The sequence below is a fragment of the Bos indicus genome, chromosome 23 (genome assembly GCF_029378745.1).
Source record: "Bos indicus isolate NIAB-ARS_2022 breed Sahiwal x Tharparkar chromosome 23, NIAB-ARS_B.indTharparkar_mat_pri_1.0, whole genome shotgun sequence".
In the NCBI taxonomy this organism is placed as follows: Eukaryota; Metazoa; Chordata; class Mammalia; order Artiodactyla; family Bovidae; genus Bos; species Bos indicus.
The window spans coordinates 17,899,358-17,922,107 of NC_091782.1; the positions used below are offsets into that span (position 1 = coordinate 17,899,358).

Consider the following 22,750-nt stretch of genomic DNA (forward strand, 5'->3'; position numbering starts at 1 on the left):
CAAATTGTGAAACTGATTGGGATCTCTTTTCAAGTCAGTTAATGGTTGAGGAAAAAAAATAATCTGCATTCACACCCAGCTAAGGAAGCGAGTGTGGCAGCTACGTTTGTTTATTGGCTTCATTTCTGCCTGCATGCAGTTTGTCACTCTACCCTGGTTCCTCCTCGTCATGTATCATTTTGTTATATTTCACATATCCTAGAAGCCACTGTAAATCCTTTTTTGGAACAAAAGAGAACATATAATATTAAACATATAAAGACTTGAGATATTTAAGCACCTTAATACTTGTAGTGGATATTAAATAAAAAGCACACCCAGTTACAAAGCCACTAGACCCAAAAAAGCTTTTTGAAAATCATACAACTTTCCATTTAATAATGAGTCGTAGTGTACAGAGCAGAAAGCCAAATTTGTAACAGCAGAGAATTACAGCAAAATGAGTTGAAAAATTAAGACTCAGCCATGTTTGCCTCAGTTCTTTTAGTATATGAGAATAGATACTTAGCACTATTATGCCAAAAGCTATTTGCCCTTCTTAATTTTGGAAGCTTTCTTCCCAACTCAATTATCAGTATCCAGTAGTGATTAAGCTGGACTCTGGAGCCAGAGTACCTGGTTTCAAATCCAGCCCACCACTCCAGCTGTGTAGCCTTTGGGCAACTTTCTTACCTGTTTCCTTACTTGAAAAATTGCGTTAACAGAACCTAACTCAAGATTTTGAAGACTTAATAAGTTTACACCAGGTAGGTGCTTACAATGGCGTCAATAACATTTTAAGTGCGCAAAAACTGGTAGCTATAACTACTGTGGCTTTATGTGTGGTTAAGACTCATGAGGCTCTTGGAGCCCACTGCCAAAACTTTGGATTCAAGTCAGTCAATGAGTAGCTGGACGCCAAAAACCCAAGCCAACATGTAGCTGAAGACCAGATAGGAGTCTTTCCATCGATCCACTAAAAAATACTTATGGAAGTTAAACCTGCAAGTCAAAAAAGCTCTTGGTTAATGGCTAAACAAGACTAACTGGCTCCTACTAGAGCCCTAGTGAATTCGTTTATTAAACAAATATTTATTAAAGGCCTAATTTATCAAGCAATAAGTTTTAAACACCACAAAATCATTAAAAACCAACATACAATCACACTTTTTCACCTTATGGCTTCAAAGAATCACCGTCTAACAATAGGTCCTAGGCAGTACCAAAATAGCAAAAATTCTTTAAAGTGCTACACCTGCCAAAAATTTAATGGAAATCAAAAGTCAACCTCAAAGTCTTAAAATAATGAAAACATAGCATGACGACAGTAAACTTTGGAGTCCCATGAGCCGGACTCAGTCCCACAGGAAGTATTTGGTGAAGTGAAGACTGACAACTGCTTAGTCCCACTGGATCCTTCGCTCTTCTTCAGGAAGAACATTCCAGTTTGGAGAGGCCACATCCCGGGCCAGCCAGTTGAAATCGTCAACGTCGTTCCAGTTATTTTTGTTCTTGTCTAAACCAGAGCCCTCGAAGTCCTTGTCGATGCCCGGGTAGCTCCAGGTGTAGGGGGCGAACTGGATCCCGGTGCAGTCCTCCATGATGGCCCTGCTGGTCACCTGCAAAAAGATGCGGGTGTCTTTTGTGGTGTGTACGCGGAGCTGCTGGCAGGCCACGGCCAGCACGCAGTCACTGCAGTCCTCCAGGAACACGGAGGTGGACACCGGGCCGCAGAGCAGCGTACAGCCTTGGGCCTTGGTCAGCCGCAGGGTGTTGGGATTGCCGTAGAGTTTGATCGTGCAGTTTCTCAGTTGGGTCAAAAGGACGTCCTGCTGGTGCAGCTCCTCAGCTCTCTTCTCCAAGACTTGGGACTGTAGATTGGAAAAGCCGCAGATCCAGCTGGAGTCGAAATCTCCCTCCTCCTTCAAGGGCGGCGGGGAGGTCAGGCTGCCTTCCGCCGCCGGGGCGTCGGGAGCCGAAGCTACTTGCGTGGCTGAAGCAGCATCCTTCTTGCGGGTCTTGAAAGCGAAACGCTTCTTAGGCTGAAGCTCCTGGCGCCGCTTGGCCAGGGCCGCCTGCAGCCGCGCCAGCACCTCTTGCGCTTGCCGCAAATCGTAGGCGGCCAGGAACAAAACCGAGTCGTTTATAAGTTTCTGAAGGCCCTGCAACCGAGCGGCCGCCTCTTCCAGCCGCTCGACGGACTCCCCGCTTTCCAGAAGCTCTTCCACGGCCGATCGCTCCCGAGCGAAGGCGGCGGCGAAAAAGTCGCTCTTCTCCTCTTCCACCTCCTGGTCCTGCCGCTTTTGCTTCCGCCTTTCTACCTCCAGTTGCCGCTCATGTTCTCGCTTCTGAAGCCGCTCGGGCACCAGGGTCCGCTCTCGCTGGGATCCCAAGTCCCCGTTCGCTAGGGCAGCGGCGGACAAACCACCAGTCTCCATCTTAACTTCAAGCTTCCTTTCTCCTGCCTTCCTTCCTCCGGGCGCGCCCTTTCGCGAGGCCTCCCACCAACGCGCCCTGTGATTGGCCGGGCATGCTGACGTCAGATCCCGGCCTTATTTTCTTCGCCCATTGGTTCCTCTGCACTGGAGGGGGCGGGGATGTGGGGCGGGGCCGACTGACAGAGGGGGTGGGGAGACAAAGGTCCTTGTGGATGGGTGGGGTGGGAGGCAGGCGGGGGAAGCTTTTTTTCTTCTTAAAGGGGCAGGACTTATATCCGGGATTGTGGGGTGAGTTGCAGCAGCGGCAGCTGCACATGTGGGTTTGTTTATAAGAACAAGGTTAGAAACTCGCAGGACTCCCCCTCCCCCCCAGCTCCTCCCTACTACCCCCTTACAGGCCGGAGATCCGCAACTGGTGGGGGGAATGTGTGCGTGTGGTGGGTGGGTGGGGGGGACAGGTAGTGGTGAGAAAGATGGAGGGGGGGTGAATATTACACCGCCCGGCCGGCGCGGGTGGAAGCGGCAGCTGGAACAGCTGGCTAGGGAGCCGCTTGCATGTCTCTTGGTTTTTTTTTTCTTTTTCCTTCCACCATCCCTTCCCCCAACCCATTCTTGCCGCCCCTAAACCCTCCTACCCACCCCCGCGCCGCTGCAGTTCCGCGTGGCCTGGGGCTCCTGGATTCCCTAAGGCAGTTACCCGGGCGGGAGAAGGCGAAGGGCACGTACGGGAGAGACTGAGGTTCTCACTGCAGCCGGGTCCAGGGGGCCCTGGAGGAGTCTAAAAACAGATTACTATTTGTTTTTTTGTTTTTTTTTTTTTTGCCAATCGCTGCAGTCGAAGGGGTGGGGAGTGGGGCGGGGGGAGGGTGAGACTCCACACCCCCTCCCTCTTCCTCCCACGCCCTAACCCCCCTGGGCCGTCACTCCCTGCACAGCTGGCCGCTGCTGACCGCGCGGGGTGCTGAAACCCCAGCCCCGGACTCCGCGGCAGTCTGTGGGGCCGTCGGTGGTTAGGAAAGTGATGGGGGAAATGTTACATTATTTTTAGAGGTGATGGGAGGGATTTATCACCGGAAGTAAATGAGCCTCCCCTAAAGTCGGGACCAGCCAGAGGTGTGAGTGGGCAGCCTGGACGGCGCAATCGCTGGCAAAACCCAGAACAGCGGGCTGGGCGAGAACCCGGGCGCGGCCGGCAGCCGGCGCGGGGCACCTCGCGTGCTCCGCTGAGCGCCGGGGCCTCTGACCCTGCCCGTCCTTACTGTCGCCGGTTCCACCCTTATCTCCACCCCCGATTTCCAACCTCTGTCGGGGTAGTTAACTGCCCGAGAAACTGTCACTTGAAATGGTACTGATATACCTGCATTTTGATGCAGAAAAAAATGGGAGGAAATGAGAGGATTAAGATTCCTCTCCCACTTTTTCAATACCCACTCTCCTCCTTTCCTTCTCATTTAAAAGGAAAACCAAACATAAATTCCCGAGTTTCTCCGCTAAAAGTCAGCGCAGGTCACACTGTTTGGCAAATTCCACTCGGGGATGGAATTATAATTATTGTGTGTTTGTAGACATGCACCTGATGGAAATGACGTTGCTGAAAACATCTTGTGCTTGCGCTTGTAGTATATATGATAAATTTTAATTTGCTTTGTTTCATGGACAAGATAGATGGAGATTTTTGTGTGTGTGTGAAGTATGTTTTCAAGGCTGGTGAACGAAATATAACTGGTTATCTTGTCTTTGGGTCATATGGGGTAATGCAATTGCTGATTTATTTTGTGAAAAATTGATTTAACCAGGGAAGGTTTGAAGTGAAGTCGCTCAGTCGTTTCCGACTCTTTGCGACCCCATGGACTGTAGCCTACCAGGCTCCTTAGTCCACGGAATTTTCCAGACAAGAGTACGGAGTGGGTTGCCATTTCCTTCTCCAGGGGATCTTCCCAACCCAGGGATCGAACCTGGGTCTCCCGCATTGCAGGCAGACGCTTTACCGTCTGAGCCATCCGGGAAGCCCCTAGGGAAGGTTTAGAGGAAGTTTATTTTGCTAGGAAGAAAAATCTGACCTGCCTCACCTAAGTATTTCAGCAATACAGTCTGTCCTGTGTCCAGTTAAAGAAGTTTGTAGCAAACAAGGTTTATTGGGCTTGGGTGTTGCAACAGGAGTGAGACAACGTTTTTTAATTAGCTACAGTGACCCTGGGGGTAGGGGATAGTGTTGTCTGTATCTGAAGTGGAATGGAAAGCCATTAAACCCTTTGAAGAACTTCACTTATGCCCAGTGAGCGGTTTGGGGATAGGGTCCAATAGATTTTGGAAGTTTCCAAGTATTTTAAGTTGGTTAGTTCAGACTTTAATGAGAAAGGGGCAGTAAAGGGCAAGAATGAATGGGTCACCCTGCAGACCCAGGGTGTGGGAAAGAAAGAAAGAAAGAAAGTGAAGTCGCTCAGTCTTGTCCTACTCTTTGCAACCCCACAGACTGTAGCCTACCAGGCTCCTCCATCCGTGGGATTTTCCAGCAAGAGTACTGGAGTGGGTTGCCATCAGTGTGTGGGAGGTGCCTTCAAAGACTAATGTGAGGCCCCAGTGGGAATGGACAGGGGTCAGAAGTCTGGTCATTGTGAAGCATTGGCTTGACTGTTCTTTTTTGTAATATATAATATATAATGTATTTATCATTTATTTTTGATTGCGCTGGGTCTTCGTTGCTGCACTCGTGCTTTCTCTAGTTGCCGTGGGAGCTACTCTTTGTTGCAGTGCGTGGCTTCTGGTGGCTCCTGTTGTGGAGCATGGGCTGTGGGTGTGCCCAGGCTTCAGCAGTTGCAGCCCTCAGGCTCTAAAGCACAGGCTCAGTAGTTGTGGCACACGGGCTTGGTGCTCTGTGGTATGTGGGATCTTCCCAGACCAGGGAATGAACCTCTGTCCCAGGTGATTCTCAACCACTGTATCATGAAGGCGGTCCGGCTTGACAGTTCTTGACAGACCCCAGCACAGCTGCAAGCCAGGGAGGTACCGGTCAAGACATAGGTTTAAAGCTACATTTCAAAAGTAGGAAGGCATTGACAGGCTGTATATATGTCTTCTTTATGACGTTTGAGGGCAGTTGATTCAGTGTGCATCCTTGAAAGGGCCCCAGCTCCTCAGAAGGACATGCCTGTTCTGATGGAAGGAAACAGGGTAATGCTTTACAGTGGAAATGTGGCAGAAGGCAAGCTGCCCATGAGTTCTGGATCCCGCTTTCAAGGATACTTTACAAAGCTTGTGAATCGAAGAACTGCTGTCCATTAGACGTCTTGGAAAGTGAAAGAATTGTAATGTGTTCCAGACTTTAAAAATTATTTAACAAAAATTTAGATGCTTTAATGGTTCTATTTGTTAGATACGTTTTTTAATTTTTTGAACATTTAAAAAGTAGAGAGGAGAGTGTTTACACGTACCTATCACCCAACTTCAGCAATTCACAACTGGCAGTCCTGTTTCTTCTAAAACCCTAGCCACTTTCCCACCCCACCTTACTCTGATTTTTTGTTGTTGTTATTCAGTTGCTAAGTCGTGTCTGATTCTCTGTGACCTCATGGACTGCAGCATGCCACACTCCTCTGTCCTCCGATATTTCCCAGGGTTTGCTCAAATCCATGTCTATTGAGATAGTGATGCTATCTAATCACTTCATCCTCTGTTATCTCTTTCTCCTTTTGCCTTCAGTCTTTCCCAGCATCAGGATCTTTTCCAGTGAGTCAGTTCTTCACATCAGGTGGAAAAAGTATTAGAGCTTCAGCTTTAGCAGTAGTCCTTCCAATGAATGTTCAGGGTTGATTTTCCTTTAGGATCAGTATTCAGGATTGATCTCCTTTCTGTCCAAGGGACTCTGAAGAGTCTTCTCCAGCACCACAGTTCAAAAGCATCAATTCTTTGGCTCTCTACCTTCTTTACGATCGAACTCTCACATCTGTACATGACCACTGGAAAAGCCACAGCTTTGACTATATGGACCTTTGTCAGCAAAGTGATGTCTCTGCTTTTTAATATGCTGCCTACGTTTGTCATAGCTCTCCTTCCAAGGAGCAAGCATCTTTTAATTTCGTGGCTGCAGTCACCATTTGCAGTGATTTTGCAGCCCAAGAAAATAAAATCTGTCACTGCTTCCACTTTTTCCCTTTCTATTTGCCATGAAGTGATGGGACTGGATGCCATGATCTTAGTTTTTTAATGTTGAGTTTCAAGCCAGCGTTTTCACTTTCCTCTTTCACCTTCATCAAGAGGCTTTTTAGTTCCTCTTCACTTTCTACCATTAGAGTGGCATCATCTGCATATCTAAGGTTGCTGATATTTCTCCTGGCAGTCTTGATTACAGCTTGTGATTCATCCAGCCAAGCATTTCTCATGATGTACTGTGCATATAAATTAAATAAGCAGGGTGACAATATACAGCCTTGTCATATTCTTTTCCCAATTTTAAACCTATCAGTTGTTCCATTTCCAGTTCTAACTTGCTTATTTTAAAATGAATCCCAAACTTTATATTATTTAATATTTTACAATCCACGAACATTTCAATATGTCTCTCAAATAGATTAAGGCTGTCTTTTTAAAAACATAACTACAATACTATTTGTTGTTGTTTAGTCACTCAGTCGTGTTCAATTCTTTCCAACCTTACGGACTGTAGCCCACCAGGCTCCTCTGTCCTTTGGATTTTCCAGACAAGGATGCTGGAGTGGGTTGCCATTTCCTCCTCCAGGGGATCTTCCCAACCCAGGGATCGAACTTGCATCTCCTGCAAGTCTCCTGCAAGTCTCCTGCATTGCAGGCAGATTCTTTTACTGCTGAGCCACAGTCCAAAAAAGTGGCGACTGTTTCTCCATTACTATCTGAGTTTCAGGCTGTTAGGGGAACCACTGATCCAAACCAATATTCACATTTCTCTGATTATAATTTCCTTTTTAAAATTACTTTATGTGAATAAGGATCCAAACAAGTTCTATACAGTGAGCCGAGTTAATATGTCTCTTTAATCACTTTTAAATCCTTCCCCTCTCTCTCTCAAATGTTTTGTTGAGAAAAATGGTCATTTGTTTAATAGAGTTTCCCACAGGTTGAAGTTTCTGGTTGCATCTGCATACTATGTTTGTCATTTTAAATACTTGTTGTATTTATTTGATCTTTTAACATCCTTAAGAGAATATTTGTGTAGTGATAAGCCACAGAAAATCAGTAACTGAGGAATGAAAGCAGGTAACACAATAAAACCGTCTTTGGGTGTGGTCAGATAGCAAAGAATGAGGCCTTTTGTGTTCTCTGGTGTTTATCAGGAACCCTGTGCAGGCCATTCCTGGGCAAATAAACAAATCCAGGCTCTGTTTTCTACTAGCTGGATTCCAGAAGTAGGTGTCACCTATTCATCTTTCAGCAAATATTGAATGTGTAGTGGATTAAAAGGATTCACTACAAGTTCTGCGTGTCAGGTATGAAATATATAGCCAATTTTCCAGTCTGGGTGGCTGACTTCTGACACAAAGCCAGTGAGGGGTGTCAGCCGTGCAGGCACGTGCTATTCTGGAAAAGGTTCCACCTTGGTCTGGGAAGCAGAATGGGAGCAGCTTCTGCCTTCCTCCTCTGCCCCTGGCTTTCTTCACCTCCTCAGCTCCCGTCACTTTCTAGGATGTCCCTTCCTCATTGTACCCCTAAGACCTAGCACAGGGGCTGCTGCTGCTTATGGATCCACGCCCAGCACTGAGCCAGGGAGGTTCTCCGGCTGCCAAGTGCGTCAAGATAGGCAGAGTCCCTTTCCTCCTTGAGGAGGCCTAATCTGGGGCAGATAATTACACAAATGTGAAATCGTAACATTGACAATTGACAACTGTTAGGAAGGACAGAGGAACAGTGGGTGCCCCTCATGGGAGGTTTGACCTTGTTGGGAGGTCAGCGAAGTCTTCCGGAGCAGGCAGGGTTGAGCTCTGGCTGGAAGGAGGAACAGGAATGAACATGGAGTCAGTGAACCCTGGAAGGTGTCCTCTAGGTATGTGGACTCAGGGGTCACTGGTCACTTTGTGGAGAGCTGTGTCCAGGAGGGCTGGGGGCAGGAGGCCGCAGGGGTTAGGTGAGAGGGACAGGCGGGAGCAGATGCCGAATCCATATAACTCTTTGGAGACGTTTGTGAGGAGGGAGGAGGGAATAAATAGGCAGTGCGGGGAGGCCAATGAGGTATTTCTGGTTTTTACAGGAAAAAAGAAGACATAACCTAAGGGCCCTGAAATGACTGGAGGAGATGGGACACAAAACACCGGTGTGAGGATTAGCTGTGGATAAAGGGAAGGACAGCTTTCTCTATGGCAGTGCTATTGTATTAACTTTTTATTGTGAAAGTTTTCAAACATATGCAAACCTTTTGCTCTCAACTCATAGTAACAGATGCATAATTGAAACACAAGCTTTAAGAAACAGCAAATACTCTTGGGATATACAGTAGATGCTATTTTCTATTCTTTTTATTGTATTTTAAAATGTTGGCCAAGACCTGCTAATCAAACAGCAGTTTTAAGTTGATGTGTCAGTGGGAGAGGGTGCTGCTGCTGCTGCTGCTGCTGCTAAGTCACTTCAGTTGTGTCTGACTCTGTGCGACCCCATAGACGGCAGCCCACCAGGCTCCGCCGTCCCTGGGATTCTCCAGGCAAGAATACTGGCTGCTAAGTCACCTCAGTCGTGTCTGACTCTGTGTGATCTCATAGACAGCAGCCCACCAGGCTCCCCCATCCCTGGGGTTCTCCAGGCGAGAACACTGGAGTGGGTTGCCATTTCCTTCTCCAATGCATGAAAGTGAAGTCGCTCAGTCGTGTCCGACTCTTAGCGACCCCATGGACTGCAGCCTACCAGGCTCCTCCACCCGTGGGATTTTCCAGGCAGGAGTACTGGAGTGGGGTGCCATTGCCTTCTCCGGGGAGAGGGTGCAGTTGTAGGTAAACTTGCATGTTTGATGAGTCTGACGGTGTCTGTGCTGTCTGTGAGTGGGCAGCGGGGTCCTCTGCTGGGTGTGAAAGGAAAGAGGCACGAGGCATCTGAAAAGTAGGGGGAACGTTTGGATGCCTTGTGGGAAGAGAGAGAGTGTGTTGTCCAGAGAGGCAGGGCTGGTGGTGTGGATAGTCAGCAAATACTTGAGAATGAAGGAGCAACCTTCCAGGGGGCCATCTAGGCCAGACACTGACTCGGGATGGAGCACGGCTAGGGGCAGGGTAGAGGAGAGAGGCTGGCATGGAGAGCCTGAGCCTCAGAAGGCAGGAATTCCTGTGGCGGGGCTTCACTAGAAAGGTCTGGAAGCTTGACTCCTGTGGCCCCTCCTGCATTCCCTCCAAAATCTTCAGAAACTTATGTCAGTCTTCGAAGACCCACACTACCTGTCAGCAGATGACCTTAACCTACTCTTCTCGGGGGCTTCCTGATAGCTCAGCTGGTAAAGAATCCGCCTACAATGCAGGAGACTCCGGTTTGATTCCTGGGTCTGAAGTTCCCCTGGAGAAGGGATAGGCTACCCACTCTAGTATTCTTGGGCTTCCTTGGTGGCTCAGACAATAAAGTATCTGCCCACAATGCTGGAGACCTGGGTTGGGAAGATCCCCTGGAAAAGGGCATGGCCACCTACTCTAGTCTTCTTGCCTGGAGAGTCCCAGGGACAGCAAGGCCCCCAGAGAAGAATCTCACCTCACCTCCCTCTTATAACCTCTCTGTGAAGATCCACCCCTTTGCCTCTTCCCCTTCTTCAAGGCCAACACCTCCACCTGATCTGTGTCCCTCCCATTTCCTGGAACCTTGAGCCACCCCCATCCTCTCTTCAGGATCTTTAATGCTTCTTCTTTGGTTTCTCTTCTGAACAAGCAAGTTCCCTCCACTTAAAACAGTTTTCTTTTTGAGTGGAGGGAACTTGCTTGTTCTTTTTTCCCTCTTTTGTCAGTAGACTTTTTAAAATATATATATTCTTAAAATATTTATAAATAAATTTTTAAAAATTTATTTATTTACTTACTAGGCTGCCTCAGGTCTTAATGGCATTGTTTGGGCTCTTTGTTGTGGAGCGTAGGTACAGGCTTAGTTGCCTTGCAGCATGTGGGATCTTGGCTCCCCAGCCAGGGATCGAACCTGTATCCCCTGCATTGGAAGGCAGATTCTTAACCACTGGACCACCAGGGAAGTCCCTATTAATAGACTTTTTATTTTATTCAACTTTTTAAAATAAATTTTGGGGGAGAGGTAATTGGGTTTATTTTTTTCCTGGCTTTCTTGAGATATATTGTGTGAGTTTAGGGGACTCATTGTGATGATTTGACTTGTGTGTGTGTGTGTGTGTTTATATTTGTATTTGTTGTTGTTGTTCAGTTGTTAAGTCATGTCCAACTCTTTGCAACCCCAGGGACTGCAGCATGCCAGGCTCCCCTGTCCTTCACTCTCCTTGAGTTAGCTCAAATTCATGTCCACTCAGTCGGTGATGCCATCCAACCATATCATCCTCTTTCTCCCCTTTCTTCTCTTGCCCTCAATCTCTCCCAGCATCAAAGTGTTTTCCAGTGAGTCAGCTCTTCGCATCAGATAGCCAGAGTATTGGATCTTCAGCTTCAGCATCAGACTTTCATGATGGAAGCATCAGTCCTTCTTTTACTATATATATGACTGAGCCACTGTGGACGCATGGATTGTTAACTGTGGGGCTTCCCTGGTGGCTCAGTAGTAAAAAAAAAAACCCGCTTGCCAATGCCAGGGACTTGGCCTAGCGGGCTACAGTCCACGGATTGAAAAAGAGTCTGACCTGACTTAGGGACTCAACTACAACATTGTTAACTGTAGTCAACATGCTGTATGTTACATTTCCAGAACTTACTCATCTTGTAACTGAAAGTTGGTAACTTTCTGTTTATTTCTGGCTGCGTTGGGTCTTCGTTTCTGTGCTTTCTCTAGTTGCAGGGAACTGGGGCTACTCATTCTTTCGGTGCATGGGCTTCTCATTGTGGTGGCTTCTCTTATTGAAGGACACAGGCTCTAGGTGCACAGGCTCCGTAGCTGTAGCCCACGGGCTTAGTTGCCCCATAGCTGGGGAATCTTTCCAGACCAGGGATCCAACCTGTGTCTCCTGCATCAGCAGGCGGACTCCTATCCACTTTACCACCAGGGAAGTGCCTGGAAGTTTGTATCTTTTGACCACCTTTGTCCGTCTCCCATCCCACCCCTGGCAGCTGCCAATCTAGTCTCTGTTTCTCTGGGTTCAACTGTAACGACAGACTTTTAAGAACAGTCATCTACGTTTGCTGTGTTCAGATTCTCAATCTTATTCCCTCCTTAATCCCTTATCACCTGATTTCTGCCTCTGCTACTTCAGTGGGAAATCCCCATTCCCTCCTAATGTTCAAGTCCGTTGTTCTTTGTAGCTCTCAGCACTGGATAACCAGTCTCAGCACTGGATAACCCCTTCTCAGAGTACAGCTCCCTGGTTCTGTGTGTTCTCTCTCCATCCCTGATCACTGTTCTTCATCTTCTTTACCATCTTCTCTCCACCTGTCCCCTAAGTATCCACGGGGCCAGATTTCTGTCTTGGTACCAGTTTCTAGTTCCTCTCACCTCCGCTGGTGAGCTCCCCTCCTCCTCCCAGGGCACCGAGTCCTGTCCTTATGCTGGCTCCTCCTGCTTCTCTCCTGAGCCCAAACTTGGACTTCCAACACTTTTCTTGATATTTCTATGTCTCCATATTTCTGCTGTCCAAAATACCTATTTTAAGATGGCTTCAAAGGAAGTCCTTATTGTCCCAGTGATGTCCTTTTTCTTCGGTACGTAAGTTTCAGTTTATTTCTGTGTAGGAAACGAACCCAAAACTTACTGGTTTGAAATAGCAGTAACTTATTTCTCACAATTCTGTGGGCTGAACTGGGTCTGGAGCCTCCAAGTCAGCCTCTCTCATATGTCTGCAGCCTTACTGCACCTCGTCCCCTCCACCCAGCCTGTCTCCTGCTTCAGTCTCCTTCCTAACATTGCTATTGGGCTCCAGCTTTGCATGGTGGCTGGCTTCCCAAGGGCCAAAAGTAGGTGCCACCAGGTCTCTTCAGGCTTGAGCCGGAATTGGTACAATGTCACTTCATTTGATCAAAGCGCATCACAAAGCTGCCCAGATTCAAGACAAGGAGAAACAGACTCCACCTTTTGATGGGTGGAGCACAGGTCTTCCGAGGAGCGGGGGGAATTGTTGGCAGATCGTAACTCTTAGCAGATAATACGGCACATTGTATATAAATAATTTTGTGAACTCTCATATGGCATGTACTTGTGCCAGTCAGTGGCTGAGCATGTACACCTATTACTCCTTTCAGCCTTCGCAACATCCCTGTGATATAGGTACTACTTGTTACCCGCATTGAGCAGGTGAAGGAATGAGGTGAAGGTGACTTCCTTAGGACGGAGAGCGAGTAAGAGGTGACGCTAAGACTTGAATCGAGGTGGGACTTCCCTGGCGGTCCAGAGGTTGGGGCTTTGCCTTCCAGTGCCAGGGGTGTGGATTCCATCCCTGGTCAGGGAGCTATGATCCCACATGCCTCTTGGCCAAGAAACCAAAACATAAAACAGAAGCAATATTGTAACAAATTCAGTAAAGACTTTTAAAAAATGGTCCATATCAAACCAAACCAAAAAAAAAAAAATCGAGAAAAAAAGACTTGAATGGAGGCCATCAGGTTCTTTTCATACCCCTGTCTGGTTATGATACTGCATCTGGTCACAATCGTCACACCACAGTTGTAGTCTTCTGAACAGGAAATCAGTCATCCACAGAGCCTCATTCCTCCCTACGGGGCCATCAAGCCTCCAAACACTCTCGATTCCCTCCCTCTCTCTCTGGGTCTTTTGTCTCAGCCAGCCCCCTGTCTTCAGGCCTGAGCCCCCTCCTCATCTTCTTCCGGGTGGGCTATTGCTCTAGATCCCCATCTGGTCCCTGACCACTGGGCCTCCCTGACCTCCCCCGCTGCTCCGTGCCTCAGCCACTCACTGCCCTAAAATTCAAGTTGTTTGTGTTACTTTACCTAAAGTTTGCCCTGGCTCTCAGTTGTCTGATGCTGTTCAGAGTCTTTGGTGAGGATGCCTGGCCCCTCACGACCTGTCCCCAGCATGCCTCTCCCGCTCATCTCCCACCATTGCTATCACCCCAGTCATACCATTCTCTGCCGTTACACCCACACTTGTGCTCCTTCACTTCCACTTATTCCTGCCACACTTATTAAATCAGCCCTGACTCTGTGCTAGGCACTTCCCAGGGATGGAGGTGCTATACTGATGAACACACAGACAGGTCACCCTCAGAGCTTACAGAGGACCTGTGGGATGCAGACGATCACCAGGTGGGGGATAGATGCTATACTGGGAGAAATCTAGGCGCTGAGCTCACAGAGGATCACCTGCCCCAGAACAGGGGCATCAAGGGAGGGGGTGTCTGTTAGGAAGTCTAAGCTGGATCTTAAAGAATGAGTGTCATCAGACCAGGTGAAGGGAGAAAGCAGAATTGCTCAGGTACTGTTCTGGGTGCAGGAAATACTGCAGTGAATGAGACAGAAAGACCCTGGCCTCAAGCCAGGATAGCTCCAGGGCCTCTGATGGCAGAGACTGGGCTTCCCCGGGGAACCTGTCAGATGTGTTGGACTAGTGCAGTGTTCTCAGCCGTGGCTGCACACTAATATCACAAGGGGAGCTTTAGAATCCCCGAATGCTCGGGGTCTTCCCCTGAGTAATTCAGTCACAGTGTCTGGGAGTGGGACTGTGATGTTGGGTTTTTTTTTAAAGCTCCCCAGGTGGTGGTGCTGGGCAACCAGGCTCATAAGCCACAGCTTATGAGGAACTGAAGATCAGAGATGAGGTTAGGAAGGTGAGCAGAGGCCAGACCGCCAAGGGTCTTGTAAATCCTGTTAGGGGGCTTGTCTTAATCAGGAAGGCACTAGGATCTAGTGAAGGACTTAAGCAGGATAATGACAGTATCAGGTGGTTCCCGCCAACCTGTGGCTACCCTCCCCCGGCCCCCGCCTTAGAGATTCAGTCTAGATGCTCTGCGCTGAGTGAATTCAATGGAGCAAAAGTAAAGTGATGTCCATTTGGAGGCTGCTGCAGGAGCCAAGGAGAAATGGTGGTGCTGGGCTGCCGTGAAGGGAGTGAGGATAGAGAAGGAAGGGGAGATGTCTGAGAGACTTAGAAGGGGACTAGACAGGACTCAGGGATTCACTGGAGGTAAGGGCTAGAGGAGGGCAAGGAGTTGTGGAAGGTCCCGGCTGGGGAGCTGGGTCTGTAATGGGCGTGGTGCCGGGACAAACGGGTTTGGAGAGAGAGCTGATGGGTCCACATGGGACCTGCTTCCTGCTCCCTTGTTCCACTGCCTGCAGTCTTGTGCCTTTTCTTCTCTGTGTGACAGGGCACCTGTCTCCCACAGAGCTGTTTTACACATCTCCTCTTCCAGGAAGCCTACCTGGATCCTCCCCTCCTTTGGCTCTGGGTGAGTGTCCAGGTGTAAAGTCAGTATCCTGCCTGTATTTTTAGGTATCCACTCTATAGCTTGGGCTCCTTCAAGGAGGGATGTGTTTTATTCTGTGCCTAACACAACACCTGATACATGTTAATAAAGGCTTGTTAAATTGAATAAGGATGGATGGAGAGTTGGGCCAGAAGCAAAGCTTCTCCTAGGAGTGTGAATGGAAGTGGGTCGGGGGCTTGCTGTTCTCGTTCCTACGGTAAAGAATAGAAGGAGTCCGGAGGCAGAGAAGATGTTTGCTAAGCTGATCAGGAAAGAGACCTAGTTAAAGAGGTACCAACCTGCTGACTCTAAAATAGAGTGTTATATTTAGTAAGCTATCTGAATTGTCTTTTTTTTCTTATCAAGGTATAGTACTGTATAATATATAGATTTCAGGTGTACAACGTATTGATTTGCAGTTTTTAAAGATTATATTCCATATATAGTTATTATAAAACATTGGTTGTATTTTCTGGGATGTATAAGATATCCTTGTGGCTTATTTATTTTATACATGGTAGTTCATGCCCCTTAACCTCCTACCGTGTCTTGCCCCTCCCTACCCCCTTCGCCCCATTGGTAACTACTAGTTTGTTCTCTAGTGAGTCTGTTCTGTTATATTCCCCAGTTTATTTTTTTAGATTTCATATATAAGTGATGCCATGCACTATTTGTCTTTCTCTGTCTGACTTACTTCACTAAGCATAATACCCTCCAAGTTCTTTCATGTTGTTGAAAATAGCAAAATTTTATTCTTTTTTATGGCTGAGTAGTATTTCATTGTATGTGCACGTACCCACGTGTGTACGTGTGTTTATCACATCTTCTTATCCATTCGTCTGTTGACGGACGCTTAGATTACTTCCACATCTTGGTTATTATAAATAATGCTGTTATAAACATCATTTGAGCGCACGTATCTTATAAGTTAATGATCTCTTTTTTTCAGACGTATCCCTAGGAGTAGTATTGCTGGGTCATATAGTAGTTGCAGTTTTAGTCTTTTGAGGCACCTCTATTCTGTTTTCCATGGCGACTGCACCAATTTACATTCCTTCCAAAGGTTTGAGTTTTTTAACGTAGTTTCAAATTTCTCTCATGTCAAAAGTCACATAAATCTCTTAAAGCCTTTCTGCATTCATTCTGTTTTTGATGTTTCTTCCTGCCAGGGAGGTGTGATTGTGGCAATAAGTAGATCTGAGTTTAAATTCTGATTACTTGCTATGTGACATTGGGCATGATACTTAATTTCTCTGAACTCAGTTTCCTCCAACTGAAAGGTTGAGATAAAGAGGAAGATATATTTCTCCTGGAATGGTTGTGATGTTAAAGTAGAGGGTGGGAAAGCACCAAGTATTGGGCTAGGCCTGTGGTGGCTCCTCAACAATTGTTCCCTTCTGCCTTCCAGTCACCAGCACTTGGTCCCTTTGCACTTTTCAGCACTCAGGGTCAAGGGTAGAGCCAGAATTTGTTGTGTGTACTAAGATTTTCTCATAAAGGACCCTGTAATGATTCTCCTAGGGACAGGTGTCTGGCCTGTCTGCAATTCTGGGGGATGTATGGGTAGAATTTACATGTAAATAGAACTTCCCTAGTGGCTCAGATGGTAAAGAATCTGCCTGCAGTGCAGGTGACCCGAGTTCAATCCCTGGGTTGGGAAGATCCCCAGGAGAAGCAAATGGCAACCCACTCCAGTATTCTTGCCTGGGAAATCCCGTGGACAGAGGAACTTGGCAGTTCATGGAGTTGCAAAAGGTCAGACACGACTGAGTGACTAACCCTTTCACTTTTCACTTTACATGTAAGTAGTTGCTGCAAAAGAAAACCAAAGAATTCTACAAAGTCAGAGCTGGGCAAGTCCTGAGGGATCCTCAAATTCTAGGACAAAAACTGGCTTATATAGTAAAAGGGAAAAATGAGGCTATGTAATTTTTTTTTAAGTGATGATTCATTCAGTTTATAGAATTGTGAGATCATTTGCTTTTTTTTTCAGTTTCTTTTATGAAAGCCTTTTTTATCTGTGAAATCTTCAGTTTTGAGAACCACTGATCTAATCTTACTTCACTTTACAGATAAGGGAACAGGCGATGTAACATTAATGGAACGTGAAGTATTTTCACAACCTCTAAGATCTTATTTGACTGCAGGCGCCATGAGGGCTGTAGTTGTGTCTCCTGTTTTTTTTTTACACCCCATAGTCTCTGCACATGGGCAGATCATGCCTGGCGTGGAAAGCTCACTGTAATTATCTGTTGGAGGAATAATTGACATACTCAGCCCAGACACTCCAGAATCCTAGTTTGTAATGATATTTATTGTTACTAATGGAACCAGTAAACTCCTTGTGGGATCCTCTGTCCTCTGTCACCCAGCAGGGCAGGTGTTCAGTGAATGAGCTCCCAGGTCACACAGAGTTCAGGCACGTCCAGGAAAAGATAACCCAAGAACCCGAAGGACAGCAGGAGCCTTCCCTCGTATTATCTCATTTAATCTTCACAGTCACCTTGCCGGGAGGGTAATAATTTCAAGCAGCACAACTTCAAAATTCTTTACAAGATACAGCCAGATTTTATTTTAAAAATCTATTTATTTGTTTTTGGCTGGGCTGGGCTTCCTTGCTGTGCACAGGCTCTCTCTGGGTGTGGTCAGCAGGCACTACTCTTTGTTGGGTACATGGCTTATTGTGGTGGCTTCTCTTGTTGCAGAGCACAGGCGGGTTCAGCAGTTGTGGCGCCCGGGCTCAGTTGCTCTTGAGCATGTGGGATCTTCCCAGACCAAGGATCCAACCTGTGTCCCCTGTATCGGCAGGCAGATTCCTCTTCACTGTACCACCAGGGAAGTCCCAGAAGATACAGCCAAATTTTAATTCCCAAACAGATGTGCATTTTTAAACACTGCACATGGAAGGTGGGTGGGTGAGGTCAATACCTTTTCAACCTCCATTTTTTTCTTCTTCAGTATAAGGGGAATAATGATCCACAATGTTTTGAGATGGGTTTTTGTAGAAATGCTCATTTGCTGAGATAAAATGCTTTTAAAATGTCCTGGCAGTTGAAAGTTAAAAGAAGCAAAAATATTATTCCTCTTCAACTTTTCTGCCTAGAAGTTGAAAGTTTCTCTCCTTTAGATAGAATTTTATTATTTTCTACAAAGCACCACTTTTCTGTGAAATATCATATGCTTTCAAATTGCAAGTTCCAACATAATAAGGTCATGAAATCTGTTTAGTGGATAGAGGTCTGCATTAAAAAAAAGACGAAATAAAATGGAAAATGTCACAGTGCAATGTATTGCATAAGTAGGCTTATAGTATACATATATATTTTACATATACATATGTGTTACTTGCAGGATAAAATGTATTTCTTTTTAGAGTTTATGGTCAAAAAAGTTTGGAAAAAAGGGTTTGGTGATGATGCTTTGCACATTATGGTTCTGAGATGTGCTCATTGACATGGATAAAGGGATGTCATGTGTCATTAGGATGTGGCAGCAGTCCGGAAATGTGGCTGCACAGTCGGAATCCTTTTGTGCTGCAGATACTTCCTCCTCCTTCATTTCTCAGGATAATGCATGTTTGCTTACAAAATGTGAAAGATGCCAACTTGGACATGGAAACAATGGCACCTACTGTTCAGGACCATGGGTGTGTGATGGGAGCTACCAGATAAGGCACGTGTGTTTGACAAGTGTGAGTTCTGCTCTCCAGGAGGGATCCAGTGGTCCCTAACCTGTGGTAATTTGAAATTTGTTGTTACTGTTGTTCAGTCAATAAATCGTGCCTGACTTTGCGACCCCCTGAAATGCAGCACAGCAGTCTTCCTTGTCCTTCACTGTCTCCTGGAGTTTGCCCAAACTCATGTCCATTGAGTCAGTGATGCCTGATGCCATCCAACCATCTCATCCTCCCTGGTCCCCTTCTCCTTTTGCCCTCAATCTTTCCCAGCATCAGAGTCTTTTCCAATGAATCAGTTCTTCACATAATGTGGCCAAAATATTAGAGTTTCAGCTTCAGCATTGGTTCTTCCAGTGGACATTCAGGGTTAATTTCCTTTAGGATGGACTGGTTTGATCTCCTTACAGTCCAAGGGACTCTCAAGAGTCTTCTCCAACATCACAGTTCAAAAGCATCAATTCTTTAGCGCTCAGCCTTCTTTATGGTCCAACTTTCACGTCCATACATGACTACTGGAAAAACCATAGCTTTGACTATATGGACCTTTGTCAGCAAATGCAGCAGCAGCAGCAGCTCTTTAATAGGAGAAGGCAATGGCAACCCACTCCAGTACTCTTGCCTGGAAAATCCCATGGACAGAGGAGCCTGGTAGACTGCAGTCCATGGGGTCTCGAAGAGTCCGACGCGACTGAGCGACTTCCCTTTCACTTTTCACTTTCATGCATTGGAGAAGGAAATGGCAACCCACTCCAGTGTTCTTGCCTGGAGAATCCCAGGGATAGCGGAGCCTGGTGGGCTGCCATCTGTGTGGTTGCACAGAGTCGGACACGACTGAAGCGACTTAGTAGTAGTAGTAGTAGTAGTAGTAGTAGTAGTAGTAGTAGCTCTTTAATATGCTGTCTGTGTTTGTCATAGCTTTTCTTCCAAGGAGCATCTTTTAATTTCATGGCTGCAATCACTGTCCACAGTGATTTTGGAGCCCAAGAAAATAAAATCTGTCACTGTTTCCACTTTTCCCCTTCTATTTGCCATGAAGTGATGGGACTGGATGCCATGATCTTAGTTTTGTGAATGTTGAGTTTTATGCCAGCTTTTTCACTCTCCTCTTTCACTTTCATCAAGAGGCTCTTTAGTTCCTCTTCACTTTCTGCAATAAGGGTGGTGTCATCTGCACATCTGAGGTTATTGATATTTCTCCCGGCAATCTTGACTCCAGCTTGTGCTTTATCCAGCCTGGTATTTTGCATGATATACTCTGCATATAAGTTAAGTTAAGCAGGGTAACAATGTACAGCCTCGATGTACTCCTTTCCCAATTAATTTGCTGAGGCACTGATCTGAGCACATCCCAGGCCTGTGGGTGGAGAGAGACAGTGATTTAGCTTCTGAGGGAGCCACGCCTCCTACCCTCCCTCTGCATTCTACGGAGCTTGTGAGGTTTTCTAATCTTTGTCGTTTTTGGTTTGGTTTTTTTTTTGGCGGGGTGGGGCCAGGGGGGATGGAATATAATTGCTTTACAATGTTGTGTTAGTTTCTCTGTACAGTGAAGTGAATCAGCTATAGTACACATATATCCCTTCCCTTTTGGACCTCCCTTCCACCCTACCCCCCATCTCACCCCTTTAGGTCATCACAGAACCCTGAGCTGAGCTTCCTGTGCTTTACAGCATGCATGCATGCTCAGTCCTGTCCAACTCTGTGACCCCATGGACTGTAGCCCGCCAAGCTCCTCTGTCCATGGGATTTTCCAGGCAGGAATACTGGAGCAGGTTGCCATTTCTTACTCCAGGGGATCTCCTCAGCCCAGGGATCGAACCAGAGGCTCCTGCTTTGGCAGGTAGTTTCTTTACCCCTGAGCCACTAGGGAAGCCCTGTTCTTTGTCTTGTCATTGTTCAGTTGCTGAGTGGTGTCCAACTGTTTGCAACCCTATGGACTATAGCACACCAGGCTTCCCTGTTCTCCACTATCTTTGTCTTGAGAGCACAATTCTCTTAAAGTAATAAAAAGTTGGTTTTTGTGTGAAGAATGACCACAAAGTGAGAGGTGAAGTTTGAGTAAAACTCTGGATTGTGAAGATAAGCCAAGAAAGATGACCTCTTGACAAAGTTGCAATTTTCCCAGAAAACAAAAGTCACCGTGAGAGTTCCCAGGTTCTGCAGGTTGGTGATTCCTGGTGCTCTGTGTATGCAGCTCTAAAGACTGTCAGGAGCAGGGCTAACCTGGTGGCTCAGACAGTGAAGAATCTGCCCGCAATGAGGGAGATGGTCAAGGCTCTGTGCAATATGCTTGGATGCCTTGTTAGAACCTGTAGGGAAGCCTTGATTTGAGGCAACATTCATTTAGCATATAACCTCTGGAAGATAGAAATTTAGAGGGTAGAAATCTTCACTTCTGTTTAAAAAGAGGAGAAAACATGCTCTTTTTTTTTTTTTTTTTGTCTTTTACTGATTAATTCCAGATACTTTTTGACCCATTGCATTAGGAATGACTGTGTTATGTTCTCTGCTATGATCTTTGGATCTTTAGGACAGACCTGCCCATCTCAGGTCTGCCCAGAGCTGAGTCCTTCCCACAACTCTGGGAGGGAGAGGGAGAGCTGGGGACAGGAGACGGATTATCAGTGGACAAATCAGGACCAAATTCTGGATGGATGGATTCAAATCCTTCCTTTGCAGGTAGCTGCTGACTCTTTTGAAAGGACACTGAAGTCACTGGTGGGTTGAGCCATGTGCCCTTATTCTAAACCATATAAACTAGGTAACTGGAGGGTCACCCCCATCCCCATTCTCCAGAAGTTGTTATCCTAAAGCTTGCATTAGGATAACAATCTAATATGCATAGGATAACCTAATCCTATGCATTCCATAAGGTACCTGTGAGTCATAATTGCAACTGCAGAAAGAGGGAGAAAGAGAAGAAAGGAAAGTGGCATGTTAGTTTATCAGGATATGAGAAATCACACCTCGATTTTTATTTAAAAGAAAAAAAAGTTAGGCTGAGATTCATTCATTCATTGCTGCATGACGGACGTCACCAGGAGTCTGACTGCTTTTTCAGCTCTGCACCTGCAGAGGCTAGGTGGACACCTCTCCTGACCATCATCAGATCCAGGGGAAACTTGTTCCTGCCACCTGACTGACTGTCATTGATTTGGTGGCCATTTGTTGAGTGCCTGCTACCTCCAACATCAGCCAGGTGCCTGGATACAGAAAACATGCAATGAATGTTAAAGTGTTTATGCAAGATGCTTTTTTCGGCCTTGAGACGAAGGGAAGAGAAAAATGAACAAAGCCTAGTCTCCTTGAGGCTCACGATCCAGAGATAGACAAGAAGACAATTAATTATAAGTCAGGTCAACCCCAGTGTGGGTTATAAAGGAGAGAGAGGAATTCCATGGAAGTACAAAGAGAAGAGAGAGGAGGGCAGAGAGAGGAGTGGACTGAGAGAAAGCGGGCGGAGCAGGTGCCCAGAGGAAAGCGCGCCAGCAAGGGCAGAACTGGCACCGAGCAGGGCAGACACCAGTTGCACTTGAGGAGCTTGGGGTAACGCCAGGCAGCAAGAAGGAGTCAGGAGAGGTGTCGAGGTGTGTGGTGGAAGATGGGGCTGGAGCCTGCAGTTATTCCCAAGGCACCAGGAACCATCAGAGGTTTTGAGCAGGGAGCAAGGCATCGGGTGCTTTGTGTTTTAGGAAGAGAAGTTGAAGAGGATGGATTGAGGCAGGATGAGTGCCATGGGGAGGCTCCTGCAGTGGGTCACTGGATGAATGACAGGGCTTGGCCGAGGGCAGTGGAAATGAAATGGAGGTTACGCCGGAATGATTTGTACTCGAAAGCCAATCTGTGAATTTATAATGGGCATGAACCTACCCAACCACTTGAATGATTAGGTCAGCTGGCCAGAACACAGCTTTTTAAATTGAAGTACATTAATAATCAAAGGATTATTCGGTGAAAGTGGAGTTAAGGGAAAAGGAGTTTAATGGTCTGAACAGACCTTCCACTCGATCTGTCGCTGTCTTTGCATAGCGGTAGTTACACAGCTGAAGTCTCTGGTGAGTTGTTACTCTTCTCTGGAAAGACCCTTGGCCCGCAGGAGGAACTGCTCCCCTGGCCAGAACTGGAGAGAGGCCGTATTCGAGGATC

General features: G+C 46.7%; 2 protein-coding genes and 1 non-coding gene across 3 annotated transcripts in view; 1 reads left to right on the plus strand and 2 right to left on the minus strand.

Annotated features, from left to right (window-relative positions):
- Positions 1-346: 346 nt before the first annotated feature.
- Positions 347-2,514, minus strand: TBCC (tubulin folding cofactor C). Its single transcript, XM_019986150.2, has one exon. It carries the CDS (start codon positions 2,415-2,417, stop codon positions 1,380-1,382), a length of 1,038 nt encoding a protein of 345 aa, XP_019841709.1. The 5' UTR covers positions 2,418-2,514; the 3' UTR covers positions 347-1,379.
- A 175-nt stretch (positions 2,515-2,689) lies between these two features.
- The window catches only part of BICRAL (BICRA like chromatin remodeling complex associated protein), a 106,425-nt gene continuing 86,364 nt past the window's right edge, over positions 2,690-22,750 (plus strand). The window contains exon 1 of the mRNA XM_070778004.1: positions 2,690-2,705. The gene's annotated coding sequence lies outside the window, so the exon portion shown is untranslated. The remainder of the gene's footprint in view (positions 2,706-22,750) is intronic.
- On the minus strand, positions 4,352-4,423 carry TRNAC-GCA (transfer RNA cysteine (anticodon GCA)). The gene has a single exon. It is a non-coding gene; the product is annotated as a tRNA-Cys (tRNA).

Excerpts from the sequence above, each read along its gene's own strand:
- TBCC (XM_019986150.2), bottom strand. The coding sequence starts at position 2,417 with ATGGAGACTGGTGGTTTGTCCGCCGCTGCCCTAGCGAACGGGGACTTG.